The 24,812-nt window shown below is 52.5% G+C and overlaps 1 protein-coding gene across 1 annotated transcript; it reads left to right on the top strand.

Annotated features, from left to right (window-relative positions):
• Positions 1–635: 635 nt before the first annotated feature.
• Positions 636–24,290, top strand: LOC144732846 (uncharacterized). Its single transcript, XM_078614471.1, has 4 exons — positions 636–1,360; positions 16,826–16,942; positions 17,971–18,634; positions 19,073–24,290. The coding sequence occupies exons 2-4, from the start codon at positions 16,889–16,891 to the stop codon at positions 19,450–19,452; spliced, it is 1,098 nt and encodes a 365-aa protein (XP_078470597.1). The 5' UTR covers positions 636–1,360; positions 16,826–16,888; the 3' UTR covers positions 19,453–24,290.
• Positions 24,291–24,812: the final 522 nt, after the last annotated feature.

Here is a 24,812-nt window from a genome sequence, read left to right as displayed (position 1 = left end):
ATCCTGCCCGACGCCACTAAAACTCTTTCGAGCTTATGCAAACTAGCTGCAAATAACTGCTAATGACTCACTCAGCCTGACGTCTCCAGCAGAGCTGAACAAAAGAAACCAAGACAAACGATTTTATAAAACATAAACGACACGGTAAAAAAAACCAAGACACAAATATTTGATTATTTATGACACTCTTCCTGTCTGGCTATATGATTTGAATAAGGGTCAATTCCCGAAACGTCGCCTATTATATATGTGTTTCATTTTAGGGCCACAGTGATATTGAGAAGGAAGGTGTTGAGTTGGTATTTGTGCACCACCGCCAATGCAGCAGTAGCAGCATCATTGTTTACCAAATAATTTTCGTATTCACAACGGATTGCGCTTACAACTTTGGCACGTGTCTTGTTTAAACATTACCCGTACCCGCCCACGTGATTCACCCGGGCCACGCCCACCGTCACCTGGGCCACGCCCATAATCACCTGGGTCACGTCCATTCTCACCTGGGAACCGCCAAGTTCATCTTGGCCACGCCTACACGTTAACTTGGCCCGCCCCCAGGAGCTCACAGGCCCCACCCCCACCTGGCCTTGCCTACTTAAGGGGAGAACTCACGCAGTCTCTCCGCTTGTAGGCAACCCGCTCCGCCGTGATACGCACAGCGTACATTTACGTCCACGTTATACAGGTACATTATACGCCACTCGCACGGGTGCTTCACGCACACACACACACAGGTGTGCTCTGTTTGTAACTACGGTAGAACCAGGGGCTCAAGAACTTCTACAACCAATTCTCTACATTGTTTTCCCAGTTTTAAATGGGGCTCTTGGATTTAAGCCAAGTCTGTCGGTCTGTTGTTTAGGACCCTTAGGTGAGTCGGTGGGTAAGAGTGGGCAGACGGGCAGGTGGAGTCTTCATCTACGGAATCGCACGGACAGCTCGCCTGTACAACCTCACTTCAGAGACTCATTCACCTGCCTGTACAACATCACCTGCGAAGTGTCACCTCTACAAACCCACCTGCGGGATCTCACCTGTACAAGCTCACCAGCAGAATCTCATCTCTACAAGCTCACCTGTGGAGACTCACATTTACATCTCACCTGGAGAACCTCACCTTGTACAAGCTCACCCGTGGAGCTTCACCTTTGGGTGAGGGGGGGGGATCTCACCTTCGTACGAGCTCGCACTCCGCAGAAGCTCAACTGCGCGACCTCACCTGCGGACGGAGGCTCGCCTACGGAGTTTCTCGGTTGTGCAAGCTGAACCAGCACGAGCTCGGCCCCCCTGCGAACGCGGCTCACCCACCTTGCGCCGCTGAACTGCGCGGGCGGTGGGTGTGGTGGTTGGCGCTCAGCAGGTGAGGTGGCCGCGGGCGGGCGGGGCGCGTTCGAGTTACTTATTGATGTAAAATATGATCCGCGCTCTGCCACACGGCTGCGCGTCCGCGACCCTCCTCGCTTTTGTGACCACGTGTAGCCCCTGGGCTGGGCGCGGGGCGGGGGGTGGGGAGTCCAGCAATCATTATCATCATCATCATCTTCTTTAGTTATGTTCATTCCACTGCTGGATGCCGTGGTGTTGCTAGGCGCAAGACAGGCTGAGCTAAGCGAAATTAATGTAACACTTAGTCGGCTCTCGCGACCGGTATTATGATTCATAATTGATGGGGTTTTTGGGGGGTCAGATTGCGTAAATGAAATTTTATTCGGGAAACTCGCCTGGCGATGCTGGTTGTTGACTCTGTTAGCGAAACGTCGAAACTATTTAAACGTGGCGAGATCGCTCTCCAACGACACTACCGATGCGCTGCTGAAGCAGTCATACATTGGTCATGTGTGTTAATAACATGACAGCTTTATTAATTGGCTGTGCCGGGTGGAGGAGGGTTTGCGGCACACATTGCATTTATGCGGCGGTCTGGCAAAAAAAAATCAATTTTGTATTTTAAGCAAAATACTTAATGGCCAAAATCGGCTCAAGGTGTCCTCCCGGGATTTGTACAAAACAATAATATACAGTATATGGGTGAAGCAAAAGTTAACCTATAGTTAAAAACATAATAAAGGTAACAAGCGCATTTGCGTTTAAGAAAGATAATTCATCTCGCATTCCGATCGCATCTGAATGTCCACTCGCACGTCGCTGCACGTTCGTCCGGATCTCCCATTTCACCGCTTCTGTCTTTGCATTTGTTCAATCTCACGACAGCTCTCTCTTTTGTTTACACTCACCCACGGCTCACTCATCGCACTAAATCTCTCTCTCTCTGCTTCTCGCGAGGAAGTTTATACATCAAAATGGGGTGGGGGCGGGGGGCTAATTTGAATTGTATTTCGGGGTCTCACAATGAGCCAGCGCCGTCAGCACCACGAGCTGAGCTGATGGAGGCCTCTTCCATCCGCTACCGTCTCTCGGACGGGCTCCATTCATTGGCTATCAACTCGGTCGTTCGTTTTGACCCGTTAGCCTCTCTAGCCGGGGCGCGTCCCAGTCCAAGCCTCACTGACTTTTGTTTAGCTGGCGCCGCGGTGGCGAGATGTTAACTCCCTCGTCTGGCATACAGGAGGATCGTGGGTTCAATCCCAGCTCTAACGCCTGTATATTTGGCGTTTGCACGTCTTTTTCCCCGTGGATTTTTCTCCGGGTCCTCCGGTTTTCCCCCTCTACATTGAGAATCAGCATGGGTTTAGACTATTTGGCTGCTATAAATGTCCACATGATAGGACACTTCGTTAGGCTATCATTGGCTGTCAGGTCGCTTCTGAAAAAGAGCTTTACCTGGTAAAATAAAACATATATATAACGGCCTAAGTGTATGTATGTTGAACTTCTTTCGCACCGTACGTAGCCAACCTTTTCACGGGCGTACAATCTCTAATCCACACGTTCCTCTCAATGCAATGTTTGGAGGGAATCTCTCCACGCTTCTTGGCGCGCTTTTAAATTGTTCCGCAATTCTCGCTCATGGCCCCACGTGTGTCTGAACCGCGTGTGAGAGTAGGGAGTGCGTGGCAATTAAACACGCTCTTCTTTCTGGACATCGATCCGCTGCTTTGATCGATCACACTCTTTAGAACGTTGGGGGTCCGTGCCCCCTCTTTTTTTGCCGAGAGAAACGGAGCGATGAAATCGGCTCGGCTGGAGGTGCGCGGGTGCTAGGTCGACTCAGCCTCAAAAAATAATACCTGGTGCGGTGTGTAAACATCGCCACTCACTCGGGAGACAAAGGCGGCCGGGGGTGGTGCTGGTCACCCACTCCCTCGTGTGCCGTTCCGTCCTTCATAGGTGCTCGCTAACAGCACTTGCTCCTCCAGTATGTTAAGGCTTTGCGGGGTATCTTTGTCTTTGTTTATCTAGCAGTGGATTGATCGCGGCTTATGATGACTAATGACGGCCTTTCAAATCCTCCAGAAGAAACCTTTCCTATATGGTTCGATAATAAAATAATTCAACGTTGCTTTAGATTTTCGCATTAACTTTTTTTTTTCGAATTTTAAGCAACCTCCGGCTCGTTAGCCCGACCAGAACATCATCACACTTCACATCCGTCACTCGAGACCAGCGCTGTGCATTGGATACGGGCGAGTCCGCGGTCACGGAATGACACGAGCCGGTAGAGTGATGTTAACCTGGAGGGCGATTACACTGCCGCCTTCTAATTCCGTTACCACCGACTCAGCCCGGTGTATCACGGGTGGGGTTCGTACGGTCTGCGGGCCGGCCGCGTGACGCCTACCACGTGGAAACGGCTGACAACATTCGCTGCGAGCGTCTTGAGATGCCTGTCACATGAAGACGTATTGCACAGACTCGCGCGGAGACCCACAGACTCGGAGACCCGAAGAATCACATAACTCCAATGAACTCAGCTGCCTCTCTATACAACGAGTCAATGCCGCTGTTTCTACACAGCGTTTGGAGACGCGGTCGCTTTTATCGTGTCACGTGAACATCTCCAAATGCCTTCCAAGGAGTTAATCGCGCGCAATGGTTTAAAATAAGCCGATGTATTATTATAATTCAAATGGGTTTGTAAACAGACGTCAACGTATCACAGCAGCAATAGCAGCGGTGCTAAACACAAGGACGCGTGAGAGTTCGATTTTTTTTTCTTTTCTCGCGAATGGTGGCAGCGGCTTCAGGAGAGTTCGTCCGTGTGGCTTAGGGGCCGTCCATAAATGACGTCACGCACCTAGGGGGGGGGGGGTCAGATATTTGTAATAAATATAGACAACACGTTCTATTTAATTAAATAGACTTTTTAATAAATGTTTTCTCCTACAACATCAGAGTGCAGCGGCACATTGAATACGCACTACAATGACAATAGTTTAAAGCGATTTGAAACATGTTTTATATATTTTTTTTGGGGGGAGGGGCAAAGCTTTGTGACGTTATATTTGAGGGGGGTCTGACTTTTTGTGACGATGGGGGGGTGGGGGTCTTAGCGTTGGCAGCAGTGAGGAGCGCGGTGTGGGGGGGGGTAGGAGAGGAGTGGGGGGGGGCAGCGCTTTAACGGGAGGCGCTGTGATCGTGAATTAGTGATGAGCCGAGATGCGAACCGCGCCGAGTGAGCGCGCGCGCGGGGCCCGCGGCACGCGGCGCCGTTCCGGGTCGCGGCCACCGCCACGGCGATGACGCCGGTGCACGGGGAAGAGACGGGACACCTCGTCTGCCTCCGACCAGAGTTCACCCCAGACTTAGTCTTAACCACAGCCTTAGCCTTAGACAGCCTTAGCCTTAAACACAGCCTTAGCCTTGACCAGAGCCTTAACCACAACCTTAACCACAGCCTTAGTCTTAAACACAGCCTTAGTCTTAACCACAGCCTTAACCTTAACAACAGCCTTAACCACAGCCTGAACCACAGCCTGAACCATAGCCTGAACCACAGCCTGAACCACAGCCTGAACCACAGCCTGAACCACTGCCTGAACCACAGCCTGAACCACAACCTGAACCACAGCCTGAACCAAAGCCTGAACCACAGCCTGAACCCAAGCCTGAACCACAGCCTGAACCAGAGCCTGAACCAGAGCCTGAACCAGAGCCTTAACCACAACCTTAACTACAGCCTGAACCACAGCCTGAACCAAAGCCTGAACCACAGCCTTAACCACAGCCTTAACCACAGCCTGAACCACAGCCTTAGCCTTAACCACAGTCTTAACCCCAGCTTTAGCCTTAACCACAACCTTAGCCCCAACATTGACACTAGCCTTAACCACACAGCCTTAGCACCAGCCTCAACACCAGCCTTAGGCTTAACCCCAGCCATACCCCCAGCCTAACCCCTGCCTTAACCCCAGGCTTCACCACACAGAAGTAACCCAGCCTTAGCCACCAGCCTTAATACCAGCCTTAGGCTTAACCAAAGCCATACCCCCAGCCTAACCCCTGCCTTAACCCCAGCCTTCACCACACAGAATTAACCCCAGCCTTAGCCACCAGCCTTAATACCAGTCTTAGGCTTAACCACAGCCATACCCCCAGCCTAACCCCTGCCTTAACCCCAGCCTTAGCCACGCAGAATTAACCCCAGCCTTAGCCACCAGCCTTAGGCCCCAGCCACACCCTCAGCCTTAACCACAGCCTTAACCTTAGCCCCAGCGTTAATCTTAACCCAGCCTTAGATTAAACACCAGCCATAACCCCAGCCTTAACCCCAGCCTTAGACTTAACTCAAAAGATATCTTACGCCCTGAGCTTGTAACCCTAAACGCTAAACCTCAACGACACCCTCATCCATAACCCTAAACACAGCCCTTGCCATAAAATTGCCCCGTCCCTTGAGTTATCACCTGCTTGACAAAATAAACTTGAAATTAAAATAAACCCGTAACCCTATTCCGGGAACCTCATCCTGGCTATAGCCCTTATCTTGGCTGTAACCCTAACCTAAGCCAGAACCTTAATCCGGGCCTCATTCTGAAACCGAGTCTCAACTCCTAAGCCACGCCCTAATCCTAACACCAATATTACACATCACCGTGATCCTAACAATATCACTAACATCAATCTTGGTCCCAACATGAGCCCAAACACTGGCCCTAATCTCAGCCCTATGCCCACTCAACAGAGATGATGCACTGGGTGTATTTCCTACGGTAGTGTAACTCACACACGTGTTATAGTGCAGTGTCAAAGACTAAGATCCACCTCCCACCCGTGTAGCCTTAACAGACTGTTGGGGCAAGTGCTGTTAGCGAGCGCCTATGAAGGCCGGAATGGGTACACAAGGGAGTGGGTGGCCGGCACCACGCCCGGCCGCCTTTGTCTCTCCCAGTGGCGATGTTCACACACCACAAAAGGTACTCATTTGAGGAAGAGTCGACCTAGGGGAGGCCCAGGACCCGTTCAGATAATCGTCACCGGTGTTGGCCGTGAGCGGGAATCGAATTCGGGTCGCCGGGTTCGTAGCGCAGCGTGGCGCTAACCGCGACACCACCGCTCCCTACAGTGTCACCCCCGCTCACACACGTGTGGGAGTATTCATACTGATTTGAAGCTTTCGTGACTGCAGGAAGCCACACTCTTTGGCTCTTTCGGTAAAGTCACGTAGGTAGAAAATAAAATAAATCACGACGTTTCGGGCGCAACACAAGCGTCCGTCATCAGGTGGGAAAGCGTGGTCTGCTGAATATAGATTGAAGTGTTCGTGACTGCAGGGATCCATACTCTTTGGTTCTTTCGGTAAAGTCACGTAGGTATTAAAAAAAAAAGGGTGCATGGTATCAGAAACTCGAAAGCGTGAGGCAGGGATGATTTCTCACTCCGTATGTTCTGGAACGCTGCTTGTGCTGGCTCTCAGCAAGGATTATTGGCGTAATGCACTGCCACTAAGAGTACTAAGTTTTCCTAGCCATTATAATCGTATATTAGTGTCCCCTGCATTTGAATAAACCTGCGAACAGGTTAATAAAAAACAATTCTCAGGACAAACCGAGGCGAGGTGGATTGGACGCGGTGTGGCCAAAACTAAACCCAGAACGGCGTTCCGGACTCTTCCGGCTGGAACTGAGCGCTGCGGACAAACTCAACGAGAATTAATCAAAACACCGCCTTGAGAGACGTATACACACAAGACAGAAGCCTGTCGATATCACTACAATTAAACAGGGCCACTGGCCAAAACGTCGCCTAGATATTCCATTTAAAGACCACAATTATTGACGAACGAGGTGGGTGTTTTAAATGTGTTTTTTTTATTACGGCTCGTGTGCACAGCTTCGATTAACACGGTTGGGGCTACGTACGGTGCAAACGAAGTTCAACGTACAGATCCGTACGTAGTGCCGCACTGCCAGCTAGGGGAAACCGATGCGCAGGGGCCCAGCCGCGACACGACCACCACGGTGACACCGTCGCCGTGTCAGAACACGGAGAGCGGTCCTGCTTGCCAGATCTGGGTGACCTGATTAGTGAAGCAGTTATCAATGATAATAGTTTTTTTTACCCTTCTATCTGGCAACAAAACTGACACCTTTTTTTTACAAGGAGTCATGTTTACATAGACCACAATACCTGCGGTCATAATGCAAACAAAAAACATAACTCTGATAATGTATGCACTGTCCTTGAAGTTGATTGGTCCACACCCGAGACAGCTTTCTTAGAGCCTAGTCTCACGTGGTGTTGGACCACATGACGCCAAAAGGCGCACAACTCAAAGACAATGCACCATCAGAGTATGAGAGCTCGGGGTAAGCATATTTTTACCGGCAAATAAGGTTCCAATGGTGTAAATGCAGTTATCAATGTTAACGATTATCAGCAGCAGCAGTAGCACCACCCGATACGTTGGTTTTCAATCGCGACGGACTGAGGTGGCGGCCCCTCGCCCCCCCCCCGTTGGTTCTGGCCCCGCCCCGTGTCCCGTGCTGCACGTGCACCGACGGACAGCTCCGGGCCCGCGTAGCAGCAGCTGGGCGGGTGGCGCCGAGCGGCGATGTTGGCCCGGCTGCACTGCCCCCCCCCGTCCTCCGAGCGCGCCGCTGCTGCTGCTGCTGCCGCTGCTGCCGCTGCTGCTGCTATTGTGGCGTCACGTTACACCTCGCGACGGCGTCGTGCCCATCGACGACACGCCGAGCCGCCGCAGCCGCCGCCTTGGGTTGGTGGATCACGCAAAGATCGAGAGAGTTTTATTCGTGCACGCGCCCCCAGCCTGCGCGGCGATTGAGGAACCGCGGTGGCTAGGAGATGTTAACTACCTCGCCTGGTGTACAGGAGGTCGTGGGATCGATCCCGACCCTGACGCCTGCTGCTGTATATTTGGAGTTTGTGTGCCTCTCTCTCATCATCATCACGGTGGCTAGGAGATGTTAACTACCTCGCCTGGTATACAGGAGGTCGTGGGTTCGATCCCGACCCTGACGCCTGCTGCTGTATATTTGGAGTTTGTGTCTCTCATTATCATCACGGTTGCTAGGAGATGTTAACTACCTCGCCTGGTGCCAAGGAGGTCGTGGGTTCGATCCCGACCCTGACGCCTACTGCTGTATATTTGGAGTTTGCGTGTCTCTCTCCCTGTGGTCGCCGTGGATTTTTTTCTCTGGGTCCTTCGGCTTTTTCCCTCCACACTTTTGCAATCGACGTGCGTTTAGAGTCTTTGGCTGCTATAAATACCCACACGATAAGCCATTTCCTTGAATTATCAATTGTGGCCAGGTCCTGCTTATAAAAAAAGAGCTATATAACTCAGTGGGCCTTACCTGGTAAAATAAAAATAAAAGTTTATAGTTTTATGGAAGCTGATGCCTCCATCGGGCAGTACAGGAAGCGGGTTGATACTTTGTCCCTCCCACCACTCTCAAATATTTTGTCGTTGCCCAATTCTATTCTTGAGCATGATGGCAGCAAACACGTCCCTGAGGAGCTCGAAGCCAATGCAGAGGTCCTACTGCTGGCCACGATGAGAGAGGGCGTCAGCAGACAGAGAGTTCGTGTCGTTTTGCCGCTCCTCTTCTGTTGAAGTGGCTTATTGTGTGGTCCCTAGTTTGAGTTGTATGGCTACGATCGCGCTCCTCTGGCTTGTCTTTACTGTATTTCTATCGGTCTCTGATTCTCTGCGCATCTCTATTCGTCTCTGGATTTCGATTTAAAGCTTTCGTGACTGCAGGGATTCATCTTCTTGGTTCTTTCGGTAAAGTCACGTAGAAGGGAAGTAATAAAATAATAAAAATAAAACATAATAAAACAATTCTCACGACGTTCTAATCACATACCTGCATTTCCCATAAATATGCTAAATGCCTCTTGATATGCATATTCTTTTGTCAAGGCGCTCTTTTCCCCCCTTACAACCCAGCTTATATATATGCTCCAAGCACGTGTGCTGTTTCATTCAGACGCTGTCGCCTCGACAGACCTGGTTTTCACCTGAGGACGGCTGCTTGCGCTGTGGCCGAAACGTCGTGAGAATTGTTTTATTATATTTTATTTTTATTATTTTTATTACTTCCCTTCTACGTGACTTTACCGAAAGAACCAAGAAGATCGTCTCTATGGGTTTACTACATGGTCTTGTAGTTTGGGTTGCCTGGCCACAATCGCACTGCAAGCGATGTGCGCATCGGCCTGCTATTGCTGGTCCGATGCAGTTGATAGATCCACCACCAGCGTCGTCGAGGAGAAGCAGGAATGTCAAAGCCAGGAGGCACGATGACGCTTGGGTCTCGAATTCAGTATTTATTCTGGATATTATGCGAATAGTCGAGTGATCCAATCGATCATTAACGGTAATATTGACAACTGCTTAACTAATCGGGTCACCCAGCTCTAACCAGGAGCACTCTGTTTTCTGACACGGCAGGGGTGTCGCAGCGGTGGTTGTGTTGCTGCAGGGCCTGCATCTCAGTTTCCCGGGCTGGCGGTGCAGCACTACTTACGTACGTTGAACTTCTTTTGCACCGTACGTAGCCAACCGTGCCAATCGGAGGTGCGGGGGGAAGGACAACAAACTACAACGCAACAACAAGCGGTTATAAACCGATGGCTGTTCAATCTAGAAGACGATTTAAAAGTGCACAGCTCCAGCGGTTTCCTAACATCGGAAGGAAGAGCGTTCCAGACGGTCGCAGAAGCGCACCTGAAAGCGCCGCGCGATGCCGAGTCGGAGAGCGCGTCACGGCGCGGTCGGCACGATGCGCGCGGTGAGCCCGGGGTCTACTCTGCGCAGATGCCCCCGACACTTGTTAGATCTTTCGGTAAAGTCACGTGGGTATAAAATAAAATAGATCACGACGTTTCGGGCGCAACACAAGCGTCCGTCATCAGGTGGGAAAGCGTGGTCTGCTGCTGATGCAGACAGTTTTATGACCCTTGGGCTACACTCATTTCAAACCTTTTAAAACAGTCTGCATCAGCAGCAGACCATGTTTTCCCACCTGATGACGGACGCTTGTGTTGCGCCCGAAACGTCGTGATCTATTTTATTTTATACCCACGTGACTTTAACGAAAGAACCAAAGAGTATGGATTCCTGCAGTCACGAAAGCTTCAAATCAACACTTGTTAGATCGCCACGACCTCCTCTGCCCGCGCTGCGCAGGGAAAGCCCGCTCTGGGAGATGCGCGCTCCACTGTGCAAGATAACTCGGCAGAAAAAGTGCGTTGCCCGCTTCCCATACCCGTGTCCCTCCACTTAAAATATTAACCTCTTTTTGTTTGTTTGTTTGTTTTTAAACATCCATTCAGCCACACACCCACACACACACGGCCCTCTGGGTGTGCATCATTTCAGCGGCATTTGTTCAACGCAAGCAACAGTGTCTCATCAATAGAGTCCGGCTGCCTGAAACCGATGCTGGGGAACTGGGAGATGTTTATAGGCGAGGGCACTCTCTGTTGTATACGGGTCCTGGTTCGATGCCAAACGATATCATAGATAACATTATACATATTACTTTGTGTCTTGCGAGAGGAGATGGGTCCGTGGGTTTTTAATATCCAAGCAGAACTCCATTCCGTGTCTCCACACGTAAAGAAAACTCGTTCTTAGTCCATGAGCCCATTGGCTTTCCAGTTCAATATTATCCAGCTGAAAACACGTAGGCTTTCGCGAGCAATTACACCGGTGTTGCTGTACTAGTAACGAATTGGAACGTTCGGTTTACGTGACAAACCTTACTAATTGGCTGTGTCGGTTGGTGGCGGGTTTAGCGACACATTTATATTTACTCGATCTAACCCAAACAAACCTGTATTATGGATTATCCAGCTAGATTGGTTTAAGTTGCCAGCAACTCGGAACCGGTTTCAACCTTCTGGGTTTCATCAGCACAGCCCTGTTGGCGTTTGCGTTGAACGGGGATTGCATGGTTTATACGGAGTACTCTTGCCCAGAACATATGATAATCCAGCTGCGTATGTTTAACAACCTTCGAATCTGCTGATGAGACCCCCACCTACTCAATATAACAATAATAAACTAAACTTTTTAATTTGACCAGCACAGGCCCACCGAGGTATATAGCTCTTTTTCAGAAGCGACCTGGCCACAAATGGCAGCTGAACGAGGTGGCTTGTCGTGTGGAAATGTAGAGCAGCCAAATAATCTGCACGCGTGTTCATTCTAAATGTGGAGGGGAAAAAAAACGGAGGACCCAGAGAAAAAAGTCCACACAACCACGGGAAGAGAGAAACACGCAAACTCCAAATATACAGGTGTCGGGATCAAACCCACGCCCTCCGACATACCAGGCGAGGGAGATAGCATATCTCGACCGTGACGCCCTAATAATCATTTGACCACAATGTTGACTTGTGCGTCGGTGGTTTAAAACAAGGCTGTGCGCATCACCACAACTTCGAGGTGTGGTGATGTCACGTGACATGCACCACCACCGCGACCTTCACCACCACCATCAACCAAATCCTTAGTAGGTGTTTGTTCACATTTTACCATCGCTCGCTCGCTACGCGTGTCCGTCCCGGCTGTTATGGGGCGAGGGGGTCAGCATGGGTGACCCCTGGGATGGGGCGTTGGGTTGGGATAGGTGGGCGGGCGGGCGGTGAGAGGGCGGGGTGGGGAGGGGGTTTCTACCCCCAGCCCTTGACCCCTGTGACCTCTGGCAAATGTTGACCCATGAAAAATCAATCGCGGACGTCACCGAGTGACGCGGCTGCGGCGGGAGGCACGTGAGTGAGTGAGTGTGTGGAGCGAGCCGTTTGCACAGAGATTGAAATCAGTTGGGGGGGCGGGGGGCAGGTAAACTTTACGTACGAGGAAGTCTGAGTTTCATGTTCTTCGTCATGATCTCATGATCACCATAGCCACGGTAACATCGTAGTCTTTGTTCGCAACATAATCATAGTCTGCTCATTGTATCGTCGCCGTCTCGAACAGCAGTAGCCATGGCATGATCGTGGCAATGTTTTGTCATCGTCATTAAAAAGGTTCATCGTGACCCTAATGATAGTAATTATGTTCAGCAGCATCGGAATCGTGACAATTTTCGTCATCGTCAGCGGTCACCATCATCGCCACCGTCATCCTCATCAACAGCAGCACCGTCGTCATCGTCACATCGCCATGGACCCCACGAGACCAGAGAGACAATAACCTCGCCGAAGAGCCCAATCAGTCGGCGCCGGACTTGATCCACTGCCCACCGCCGCCTTCCCCGCCGGATCGGAAATGAAGAGGGCTGTGATTCTGCCAAGGGGGAAGTAAACCTCGAGCCCCCCCCCCAGCCACCCACCCCCTCGCTCATGCAAATAGTGTGACACCCAACACGCAACCGGCAGCTTCTCCCTCCCGGTCCCGCAGCCGCGTCCATTGACTGCGCTTCGTGGTCAAGCGACGCGTTTCGAGACACTTGTTTTTTTATTTTTTACAAATATTTCACCAGGTAAGGCCACACCGAGATTATATAGCTCTGTTTTCAGTAGCGATCTGGCCGCAAATGATAGCCCAGTTAATTGGCTTATCGTGTAGAAATGTATAGCAGACAAACATACAATAGGGGCGCCTATTGCGCTGCGCCCCCCCCCCCGAGCGCACCGCTGCTATTGTGGCGTCACGTTACACCTCGCGACGGCGACACACAGAGCCGCCGCCGCCGCCTTGGGTTGGTGGATCACGCAAAGATCGAGCCAGTTTTAGTCGTGCACTTGCCGGCGCACGCGCCCCCAGCCTGCGCGGCGATTGGGGAGCCGCGGGGGCTAGGAGACGTTAACTACCTCGCCTGGTGTACAGGAGGTCGTGGGTTCGATCCCGACCCTGACGCCTGCTGCTGTATATTTGGAGTTGGCGTGTCTCTCTCTCATCATCATCACGGTGGCTAGGAGATGTTAACGACCTCGCCTGGTGTACAGGAGCTCGTGGATTCGATCCCGACCCTGACGCCTGCTGCTGTATATTTGGATTTGGCGTGTCTCTCTCATCGTCATCACGGTGGCTAGGAGATGTTAACGACCTCGCCTGGTATACAGGAGGTCGTGGATTCGATCCTGACCCTGACGCCTGCTGCTGTATATTTGGATTTGGCGTGTCTCTCTCGTCATCATCACGGTGGCTAGGAGATGTTAACGACCTCGCCTGGTGTACAGGAGGTCGTGGGTTCGATCCTGACCCTGACGCCTGCTGCTGTATATTTGGAGTTTGCGTGTCTCTCTCTCATCATCATCACGGTGGCTAGGAGATGTTAACGACCTCGCCTGGTGTACAGGAGGTCGTGGATTCGATCCCGACCCTGACGCCTGCTGCTGTATATTTGGATTTGGCGTGTCTCTCTCATCGTCATCACGGTGGCTAGGAGATGTTAACGACCTCGCCTGGTATACAGGAGGTCGTGGATTCGATCCTGACCCTGACGCCTGCTGCTGTATATTTGGAGTTGGCGTGTCTCTCTCTCGTCATCATCACGGTGGCTAGGAGATGTTAACGACCTCGCCTGGTGTACAGGAGGTCGTGGGTTCGATCCTGACCCTGACGCCTGCTGCTGTATATTTGGAGTTTGCGTGTCTTTCTCTCATCATCATCACGGTGGCTAGGAGATGTTAACGACCTCGCCTGGTGTACAGGAGGTCGTGGATTCGATCCCGACCCTGACGCCTGCTGCTGTATATTTGGATTTGGCGTGTCTCTCTCATCGTCATCACGGTGGCTAGGAGATGTTAACGACCTCGCCTGGTATACAGGAGGTCGTGGATTCGATCCTGACCCTGACGCCTGCTGCTGTATATTTGGAGTTGGCGTGTCTCTCTCTCGTCATCATCACGGTGGCTAGGAGATGTTAACGACCTCGCCTGGTGTACAGGAGGTCGTGGGTTCGATCCTGACCCTGACGCCTGCTGCTGTATATTTGGAGTTTGCGTGTCTTTCTCTCATCATCATCACGGTGGCTAGGAGATGTTAACGACCTCGCCTGGTGTACAGGAGGTCGTGGATTCGATCCCGACCCTGACGCCTGCTGCTGTATATTTGGATTTGGCGTGTCTCTCTCATCGTCATCACGGTGGCTAGGAGATGTTAACGACCTCGCCTGGTATACAGGAGGTCGTGGATTCGATCCTGACCCTGACGCCTGCTGCTGTATATTTGGAGTTGGCGTGTCTCTCTCTCATCATCATCACGGTGGCTAGGAGATGTTAACGACCTCGCCTGGTGTACAGGAGGTCGTGGGTTCGATTCTGACCCTGACGCCTGCTGCTGTATATTTGGAGTTTGCGTGTCTCTCATCATCATCACGGTGGCTAGGAGATGTTAACTACCTCGCCTGGTGTACAGGAGGTCGTGGATTCGATCCCGACCCTGACGCCTGCTGCTGTATATTTGGAGTTGGCGTGTCTCTCTCTCATCATCATCACGGTGGCTAGGAGATGTTAACGACCTCGCCTGGTATACAGGAGGTCGTGGATTCGATCCCGACCCTGACGCCTGCTGCTGCTGTATATTTGGAGTTGGCGTGTCTCTCTCCACGTGGCTGCAGTGGATTTTTCTCCGGGTCCTCCGGTTTTTTCCCCTCCAAATTTTTAGAATCAACGCGCGTTTAGAGTATCTGGCTTGTGTACATTTCCACGCGATAAGCCACTTCGTCGAGATATCATTTGCGACGAGGTCTCTTTCTGAAAAAGAGCTACGTAGCTCAGTGGCCCTTACCTGGTCAAATAAAACAATTTATATAGTTTCATCATGGCCCTGAGTCCCGCTGTAAGATTCCAGGTGCTTTGGCAATTTCCTTCGCCAGAAAACCTCGCAAGGCACGTGCCCCCCCCTGCATCTGGGATATTCCCACACCCCCTTGTGCCGATGTCACGCCAACCAACGCAGGAGTTGCCGCACCAGGCGGTGGTGGTGGTGGGTGGGGGGGAGCGGAGTCTGTGACGAGCTCACGTCTCGAGACTCTTTGTACAAGGGAGGTCACGCGCCGTGGCGCCGGGACAATTCCCGTGGGTTGTCTGTCAAGGTGGCGTTGTCGCGTCTGCGTCAATTCGTGCGCGGCATTGACATCGAGACACGGTTAGAGATACATTTACCTTCGGCTACTACTTACTGCTGCCCCTAGCCGCTGGGATCACAGGCATCCACAAACCAGCCAGCACTACCTCTGCCACCGGATCATCACCATCATCATCATCGTCAACATTATCATCGGCGATGTTCCATCCACTGCTAGATGAAGGCGTCCTCAAACCCGCCGCCGCCCCTCCCCCGTCTCAACGAGCAAACAAATAAACTCCGTGGGCAAACACGGGGAGCCGGGGGGCTTCCCCCTTGCTCCGCACCCCACACCCCGCGATGTGTACTCTCCGTACAGTGAGCGACGGAAATTATGGGTGGTCGTGTCAAGGTGATGTTTTCCTTTCGTCTCTGAACAGCTGCGTGGGTGGTTTAGGGGGTTGGTGGTGTTTTAATTTTTTTCAAGGTGTACCCCAAAACAAGGTTTGTGGGGGGGGGGGGGGTGCGCGCTTTAACAAGATGTACCCCAAAAAAAGGTTTGTGGGGGGGGGGGGGGTTAGTGCGCGCTTTAACAAGATGTACCCCAAAACAAGGTTTGGGGGGGGGGGTAGTGCGCGCTTTAACAAGATGTACCCCAAAAAAAGGTTTGTGTGGGGGGGGGGTAGTGCGCGCTTTAACAAGTTGTACCCCAAAAAAAGGTTTGTGGGGGGGGGGTAGTGCGCGCTTTAACAAGTTGTACCCCAAAAAAAGGTTTGTGGGGGGGGGGGTAGTGCGCGCTTTAACAAGATGTACCCCAAAAAAAGGTTTGGGGGGGGGGGGGTTAGTGTGCGCTTTAACAAGTTGTACCCAAAAAAAGGTTTGTGGGGGGGGGGTAGTGCGCGCTTTAACAAGTTGTACCCTAAATTAAGGTTGGGGTGGGGGGTTAGCACATGGTTGGCACTTTTAACAAGATCTGCCCCGATTGCCCCGACTGCATTGAGGTGTGAATGAACAAAGTGGACCCCAAAAAGCAATTAATCCGAACGAAAAAAAAACAATATTGTATACAAAACAATGATGTCGTCCTGTGGAGAAGATATGGGTACCGACATAAATAGCATGGAGACAGAGTGCTCTTGCCACCTGCCAACCCGAGATAATTTATTTAACAAGCCTCAATCTGCTGATGAGACTTAGAAGATCGAAGCCGCTCCAGGGTTTTCGTGCTTTTAAACACAGGTTGCTTGCTGGATAACATTTGGGTCCGGAAAGCCAGGAGTAGGCCGATGACGAAATGTTACGCGCGCATGTGGAACTTCTTTCACACCGTACGTTGCCCACCGTGCTAATCGGAGGTAAAATCGCATTCGTACCGACGTGGAGACACCAGCGGGCGAGGTTTGAGGCAGGGGGGCGAGTCTGACGATGTGATGTCCGCAGGTGCCTGGACTCGGGGTTCGTTCGTGCTGGAGACCCCCGTTGCGTGAGCGAGTTGGGGGGGTCATGGACGCGGCGGTGGTGGCGGGAGGCACGGGGGCTGCGTGGACGAGGCACAAGGTGAGCGGGATTTGACGGTGATGACTAAAAAGAATTAAAGTACTTTTTTTTTTCTCACCAGGTAAGGCCCACGGGGCTATGTGGCTCTTTTTTCAGAAGCTTACCTGCCTATCGCAGATGACAGCTCGATTAAGTGGCTTATCGCAACGGAAATTTGTAGCAGCCAAACGGTCTCAACGCTACGTTGATTCTAAATGTGGAGGGGAACAACGGGAGGACCCGGAGAAAAATCCACGCGACCACGGGGAAAGAGAGCCTCGTAAACTCCGAATATACAGCAGCAAGCGTCAGGGTCGCGATCGAACCCACGACCTCCTGTATACCAGGCGAGGAGTTAACATCTCACTGTGGTGATGGTGGGGAGTGGTGATGTAGCGGTTAGCGCTACGCTGCGCTACGGACCCGGCGACCCGAGTTCGATTCCCGCTCATGGCCACCAACGCTGGTGACGATTATCTGAACTGGCCTCCCCTAGGTCGCCTCGGTCTCGGCCTCAAATTTGTACCTCGTGCGATGTGTAAACATCGCCACTGGGGTATTGACCAGCCTCGTGTGCCATGCCGGCCTTCGCTAACAGCACTTGCCCCAACAGTTTGTTAAAGCTATACAGGGGATATTTGTCTTTGGTAGTGACGGTGATAATTAAAGGAGGTGTGGTGGAGAGGGTGCTCGTAGTGGTTGTAATAAACGTGATGGTGGGGATGGAGAAGGTGGTAGTGGTGATGACAATCGGTGATGGCTGATACCAGTGATGTTGATAGCGATGATGATCGACGGTGCTGACGATTTTCCAATGACGTTTCATTGAACGATGACCTCATTGCTGCTCCTATGCTGATGATTCCTCCCCCTACTCCTATTCTAACGACCCCTTCTCACGCTTCTCCTATTCTTCGTCTGATGATTATGATGACAACGACGACGACGATTCCTCCTCCTTGTTCCTCTTGCTTCTCTGCTGAAACCCACATTGATGACCCCAACATCATCATCACCATCCCCCCCTCCGCACCTGCGGTCCCCTTCAGCAGCAGCAGCAGCCCGACCACGACCTGAGCCACCTGTCCAGCGAGGAGCGCGAGTGCCTGAGTTTCTTGGACAGCGCCATCAGCTCGGCGGGCGGCTCGGACTATCTCGAGGAGCCCGGTTCGCCGGGCGACGAGTGGGACAGCGCCGCGGCGGGCGGCGCGACCCCGTGGAGGGTCAACGGGGACGACGCCTGCCACGTGGCGGGAGATGCCGCGTCGCACGCGGCGGGCGGCCAGGCGACGCCCGGCCACCAACGCGGGGCAGCCGGGCAGCAACCGCAGCAGCAACCGCAGCAGCAGCAACCGCAGCAACAGCAACCGCAGCCCCTGCCGCGCCGAGCGATGACCAACAGGGCGCTCGTCCTGCCCGAGCCCCTCGAATCTAGAAGACCCCCTTCTCCGGGACCCCAGCACTCGGGGCCCCCTTCGCCGGGGTCGCAGTCGTCGGGGCCCCCTTCCCCGGGGTCCATTTCTTCGGGCTCGTCGTCGTCGTCGTCGGGATCGCAGTGTTCGGGGTTCCTGTCTCTATCGGTCCCCTCCTCGGGGCCCCCTTCCCCGAGGCCCGACTCGCCCCTCTCGTCGCCGCAGACACCTCGGCCCGGCACCAAACCCCCGCTGCGCATCGCCCCCGCGCACGGGAAAGAATTCAACACCATCATCAAAGGTACCTCCACACTTGCGGGCGTTGGGGTTCGACACCAGTTCAAGTTGCTCGCGTGGTTGTGGCCGGCGTGCGTGCGTGCGGTGCTGGGGAGCGGTCGTCGTAGCGATTGCCGCGCTGTGCTACGAACCCGGCGGCACGAGTTCGATCCCCGCTAGCGGTCACCAACACCAGTGACCATTATCTGGGCCTCCTCTCGGTCGATTCAGCCTCAAATGCTGCTGATAATAATAATGATGTAATTGCTGCTGAGGGCGATAATGATGATACGGATGATGATGATGAAGCCGTTGCTACTACCGCTGTAAAAGATGATACTGTTGATGCTGCTGCTTGTGCTACTCATCATTCAAATGATGATTATGAAACTGCTGGCGCTGCTGTGGATAATGATGCTGCTGCTGATGACGCCGATGACCATCCCTCCTCGTCCCCACGCAGCCGGAGTGAACGTCACGAAGAGGCGCTCCATCATGCTGGCGCTGCTCAACGGAGACAACCAAGCCGACGACTCCGGCCCAGGGTTGGGGTCGGGTCCCCCCGCGAACCCAAGCGACCCAAACCCGGCGCCGAGGTCCCGGAGTCAGCGCGCCTCCCTGCAGCCGGGCCCGCTCACCGGGGATTCCGGTTTTCCCTCCCCGCGTGGCCCGGCATCCCTGAGACCCCTCAGCCCCGGCCGCCTACCGCCGTCGTCGGACCCCGGCTCGACGCCCGGCGGGGCCCAAGGGCTCGCGAACGGAGCGGTGTCCTCGCCGCACCGGAGGGGTTCGGAGCCCACGACCAAAGACCCGCGGTGGAAGCGGAATTTTTTCAAGATTTGAGTCGGCACGGAGGTTCGCAGATGGCCGTGTCGGGGGGACGCTGAGCCTTCCCCGCCGTGATGTCGCGGCCAAATCCGAGGTCTTGATTTCGTAAGAACCGGCACGGACCAGGCGGTTACAAATGAACTGGGAGAATAACATTGAACAGCAGGTAATAGACACGCGCCGCGCGGAGTGAAAGCACAAAGTGGCCGTTGTCAGTTAAAATGACCGTCGCGACGATGGCACGCGCGGGCTGCTGGTGACTCGTCCTTTCGGCTCGGAGACCCGCGAGCCGGGCGGTTTGCTCGTCTCGCGACCTCCACGCGACCTCCACGTGACCTCCACGTGACCTCCACGCGACCGCCACCCTTCGAACGCTGTTCAGGAGCGCCTGATGAACGGTTGATTTTGTTGAACCGGGTAGAGAGAACTCTGAAGAGAGAGGGGGAAAGAGTATCGCTTGCGAGGGTGATCTGTGTTCACCAAAATTGACAAAAGCCACAACTTCGAGGTCAAAGTGCAACGACTAAGCGCAAAAACAACGGTGTGGCGGAAGAAATCGAAAAACGGTGCACAAACAGAAATTAATTTTGAATTGAATAAACCTGCAGTACAACAACACATTCGATGTCGTGTATCGTGAGGATGGCCTCGACATATTATCTTGAAAATCCACTCAAGTTAACATGAAGTTTCAATCTCCTGACCACTAACAACTCACCTGGCCTTTCCCCCACGAGTTGCTCAACCGCGTCTCGTTGCGCAGTCCTGGCGGCTAAACCCGCCGGCAGTGCCACGCCTCCTGTTGGGCACGGCGCGATGGGCACTGCCCCGGCCTCTGTCTGGCTACGTTGTCCCAGATCCCTCGAGTCACCATCCGCAGCGAGGGGCTGTGCCATTCTTAGCTCATTTTGCAATAATCTCAGCTCCACCACGAGGACCAGATGCCATCTCAAAACTCAGGTTTCTTCAAAGATCTCGGGTCACTCGATGTCTCCCCATATCAACCAGGAGGACTATGGGTGTTGTTTCAGGCTCCCCAAGGAACCCTGGGTTCTTAAGGAATGCCAGATCCACAAAGAGGCCCGGATACCAGGTACCTCCAAACAGAAGGTCCCTCGCGGATTCGATCTCTCCCAAGAGTACCGAGTATTGATCCGGGTCCCTTCAGAACCTCGGCTGCCTCCGTAAGATTCTAGGTCTCCCACGCAACCCAGTTCCACCACGAGAACGCCGGTATATTCTACAGGAGGACCCATGCCTAAAACGTTTACCTTCACACAACGGCAGAACACATCAGAGATCTTTGGCGAATTTGCCCCAAAAATTATATGAGGAAAAAAATGTATCCTACACAACACCAACACGTTGATTGGACCTGAAGACTTTCCCTCTCGATACTCATGGACACTTGCTGGACATTCCACATTCCTATGTCAGTGGCTAGTTTCTATCGACTGGACAACAAACTTCTAACAAAGTTATACTCGTATATATTTTAGTAGTTAGTGTGTGGAATTAAGTAATAAATTAGACATCTTTGCAAATCCACCGCTGGATGAAGGCCTCTCTCCCCTCCCCACTCTGAAATGGTCACGGGGCGGGGGGGGGGGTTGGGGGGAGGAGGAGATGGATTGTTTGACTGTACTTCACCACGCTGATTTAGTGCGGGTCGAATAAGAAGTGGTGGGGGCGCCGGGATCGGTTCGCACGTCGCTCTGAGCCACCGATGTCAGCCGTGGTGGCCACGCCGCCCCCTGCGTTCACATTGATTGGGCGGGGGGGGCGGTGACATGGCCAAGAGATGTCCGTACGATGTTGCGGCGATCGGATCGTCCGTATCGTATCGTCCGTACGATGTCGCAGCGATCGTATCGTCCATTCCGCTAAATGTCGTGATTATCAGTCCTCTTTGTATCCTTCCAAAGAAGAACGTCTTCTACTCCCCGACCAATGTTACGTTCAATGAAGTAAGAAAAAATGTAAGCTTAATAAGACATAATGCAGGTGAAATAATTTGTATTATTAATAGCTGTTCCAAAATCTAGTCTATAACAATGTGCGATACAATAGTGAAGGTAACGGAAACCGACATCGCGATAAATGATCGAAACCGTGAAAGTTGATGTCGGGCATCGTGACCGTCGTATGGTGAGGACCGTATCGCAGCGACGTGAGCGGTCTGTGAACCGGCCGCTAAAATCCACCGTGCGCTAACCGCCGCGCCACTAATCCGCCAGACCCACCACAGTGTAGAATACTGCGGTTAAAATACAGTACCGTAGACACGAATAACTTTATTATCATGGGTACAAAGGGCGAAGGGGCAGTATTATTGTTGTTGTTGTTTGTGTAAAGGATCGCGTTGTTACAAAGGAGCTACCTGAACTTAGAGAATTCCACAAATGCTTGGGCCGTTCTCCGTTTCTCGAGGGAGCCCACGTGTGTTTTTATTTTAAGGGATGACCTCCGTCAAACACTGCACGTGGGTGACCAGGTGACCCGGTCCTCGTGTTTCCAAACAATCCACTGCTGGATGAAGACCTCCCCCACACCTTGTTGGTCATGCTCGGTTGTTTGACCATACTTCACCGCAGCTTGGGCGAAGGGTGGAGTTGCGGGCGGGCGGACGCAGGACCTGTCCAGATATTTCTCGCCACTGATGGGGGACATAGGCAGGAGTCAAATTTTAGGGAGCCGGGTTCATAGCGCAGTGCGCTAACCACTGTGCCACCGCTCCGACTCCAAGGGTGACCGTTTCCTGGAGCAGCGGGTGGAGACGGGGGGGGGGGGGCGAGGATTCGCCGCCTAACGAGCGCTCTTGACCACGACCGATGCTCCAAAGCCTCACTGAGTCTGAAGACAATCAGGAGGGACCTGCTACATTGTCATGGCTGCGCAGATTTCCTTTTAAAAATTTGGTTGCGTCAGTGTTTCAGTTTTGTAGCTGCGCAGATTTGTTATTGGCAATGACTGCGCGGATTTCTTCTTGGTCGCGGCTGGGGGTTTTTTTTCATGGCTGCGGCAGATTCTTTTTTTAAATGTGCGTGGCTGCGCAAATTTCTTATCTCTTTGGGCCACACGTAATCTTCTGGGGGGGGGGATTCCCGTGCTGCGTGGATTGGGGTTTTATTTTCATATAATGGCCGTGGCTGCGCACATTTCTAGGTGTAGTATAGGAGCACTGGGGCGTGCAGTGGACCCGCGTGACCGAGTGGCCCGGTTCACAATGGGGCCAGCACGCCGAGCGATGGGGTCTCTGGGACGCCTCTCAAGGGGTGGTAACGGGCGCTTGAGTAAACATTGTTAACCCACGAGGGTGGGCGGGAGGAGGAGGAGGCGGGGGTATGGGACACGAGATGCCAGCCGCCGGCGTGAGACTTTTGAGACCTTTAACAAAACAAAAATTCCAGGTTTCAGCCACCTGTGATTACACCCGGTACTCAAGTGGTCAAAAGACCCACGGGCTCGCATAGAGACCCACAGACTCACATAGATATCCACGGACTCGCATAGAGACCCACAGACTCGCATAGACACTCACTCACGTAGAGCCTCACATACTTACATAGACACTCACTCGCGTAGAGACTCAAAGACTCGCATAGACCCACAGACTCACATAGAGACTCAGTCTCACATCGACCCACAGACTCACATAAAGACCCACAGCCTCACATAGAAACTCACAGACTCACAAAGACACTCACTCGCATAGAGACTCACATAGACACTCACTCACATAAAGACTCACAGACCCACATAGCAACCAACAGACTCACATAGACACTCAGACTCACATACAGACCCAAAGACTGTTGTTCTTAACCCGGGTTCTCAAGTGTATTTAGTTGATGGTCTTCAGCCCGGTCACAAATGACTGCACAACAACAACAAAAAATACATTCCATTTTAGTTTGAATTAAATTTGACTAAATTCTAGTTCTGAGGATTAAAACATCACCTTTGGCTGTCATCCAACAAACATTACTCTCACGCGCAGAGCAGGAGGGAGGTTGCTGTCCCCCACTGTGTGCACCAAAGAATCACTTTGAAGGGTTCCCGGAGGTGGCTCTGAGATGTCCGCTTCCGTGGGCCATTCGCGAAACCCCAACGGTGGCACTGCTCGGCGAGGAGATACGAATTGGAGTCGTCAAGGTGGCTAGGAGATGTTGACTGTCTCACCCGGTATACAGGAGGTTGTGGGTTCGATTCCGGCCCTGACGCATGCTGTATGTTTGGAGTTTCCACGTCGCTCTCTCTCTCTGTGGTCGCGTGGATTTTTCTGTGGCTCCTCCGGTTTATCCCTCCACATTAAGAATCAACGTCACGCGTTTAGAGTATTTGGCTTCAATAAATTTCCACGTAATGGCCCACTTCGTTTGTGACCAGGTCGCTTTTGAAAAATAATTTTATAGCTCCGTGGGCCTTACCTGGTACAATATAAAAAAAACAAAAGTAGTTAACATTATTCCTCACCCCCTACCCCTTCACCAACCCAAACTCCCAAGTGGTGGTGAAGTATGGTCAAAACTCCAGATTCCTGTGAAATGACATGAAGAGGCCTCCATCGGTGAATCGAGAATGGCTGGAATATTTTTTTTATCGAGTATAAGTGTTTAGAAATAAGCAGTCTCCCGCGTAAAATCGGTATGGTATCGTCTTACCACAATCCAGTACTCATTTCATCAACCCCCAGAGAAATGATGGGGGCAGAGTCGGACCGCGACCGCGATTCTAACTCGCGCTAACCACTGCTCTACCTGTCTGTCCTTATAAGTATGCTAAACATGTACATTGTATAACTTGTGTTCTCTATTGGAGAATAAAAAATAAAATGACAACTGACGTTTCAATTTACTGGTAGGAACCTCCTGGTTACACCAGCCCACAAGGGATTATTGTGTCCGTCGTGCAGGGAGGGACTGGGTGGGGAGGGGAGGGTGGGGAGGGGCGGGGTGGGGAGGGTGGGGAGGGGCTGGGTGAGGAGGGGCTTGGTGGGGAGGGAGGGGCTGGGTGAGGGGTGGGAGGGGTGGGGCTGGGTGGGGAGTAGCTGGTCACCCCGTGGTGCCCTTATAAAACTCAACGTTTAACCTACTCACGCCGGCTTGTGCCCGCCCTCACAGTCGGGCATATTTTCGGAATACACCACGCCGCCGTTGACCCTGGCCATTGACCGAGCAACCCAACGTTTCTACCAGCTCCCTCCGCAGGAATGTGTTGTGAGTCGCCAAATTAAGGAGTGAAGCTGTGATAACCCCACGTGGCTTGTACCGCAAGTGGCTGGGGTATAGTCGGGAGGGGCGTGGTATAGCTGTGTTAAAGAGCTTCATAGCTCATCGGATTACTCCAGGATAGATAGAAATCGGATTCTGACT

The sequence above is a fragment of the Lampetra planeri genome, chromosome 44 (assembly GCF_965212315.1).
Source record: "Lampetra planeri chromosome 44, kcLamPlan1.2.h2, whole genome shotgun sequence".
In the NCBI taxonomy this organism is placed as follows: Eukaryota; Metazoa; Chordata; class Hyperoartia; order Petromyzontiformes; family Petromyzontidae; genus Lampetra; species Lampetra planeri.
The sequence above is the reverse complement of the archived record's forward strand: the minus strand, read 5'-3'. Positions and strand labels throughout refer to the sequence as shown.

What these genes read in the sequence shown, in the direction of transcription:
- LOC144732846 (XM_078614471.1), top strand. Translation starts at nt 16,889, where the DNA reads ATGGACGCGGCGGTGGTGGCGGGAGGCACGGGGGCTGCGTGGACGAGG. An exon ending in CTGCGTGGACGAGGCACAAG is followed by an intron (nt 16,943 to 17,970) that starts GTGAGCGGGATT and finishes GGTCCCCTTCAG; the next exon opens with CAGCAGCAGCAGCCCGACCA. An exon ending in ATTCAACACCATCATCAAAG is followed by an intron (nt 18,635 to 19,072) that starts GTACCTCCACAC and finishes GTCCCCACGCAG; the next exon opens with CCGGAGTGAACGTCACGAAG.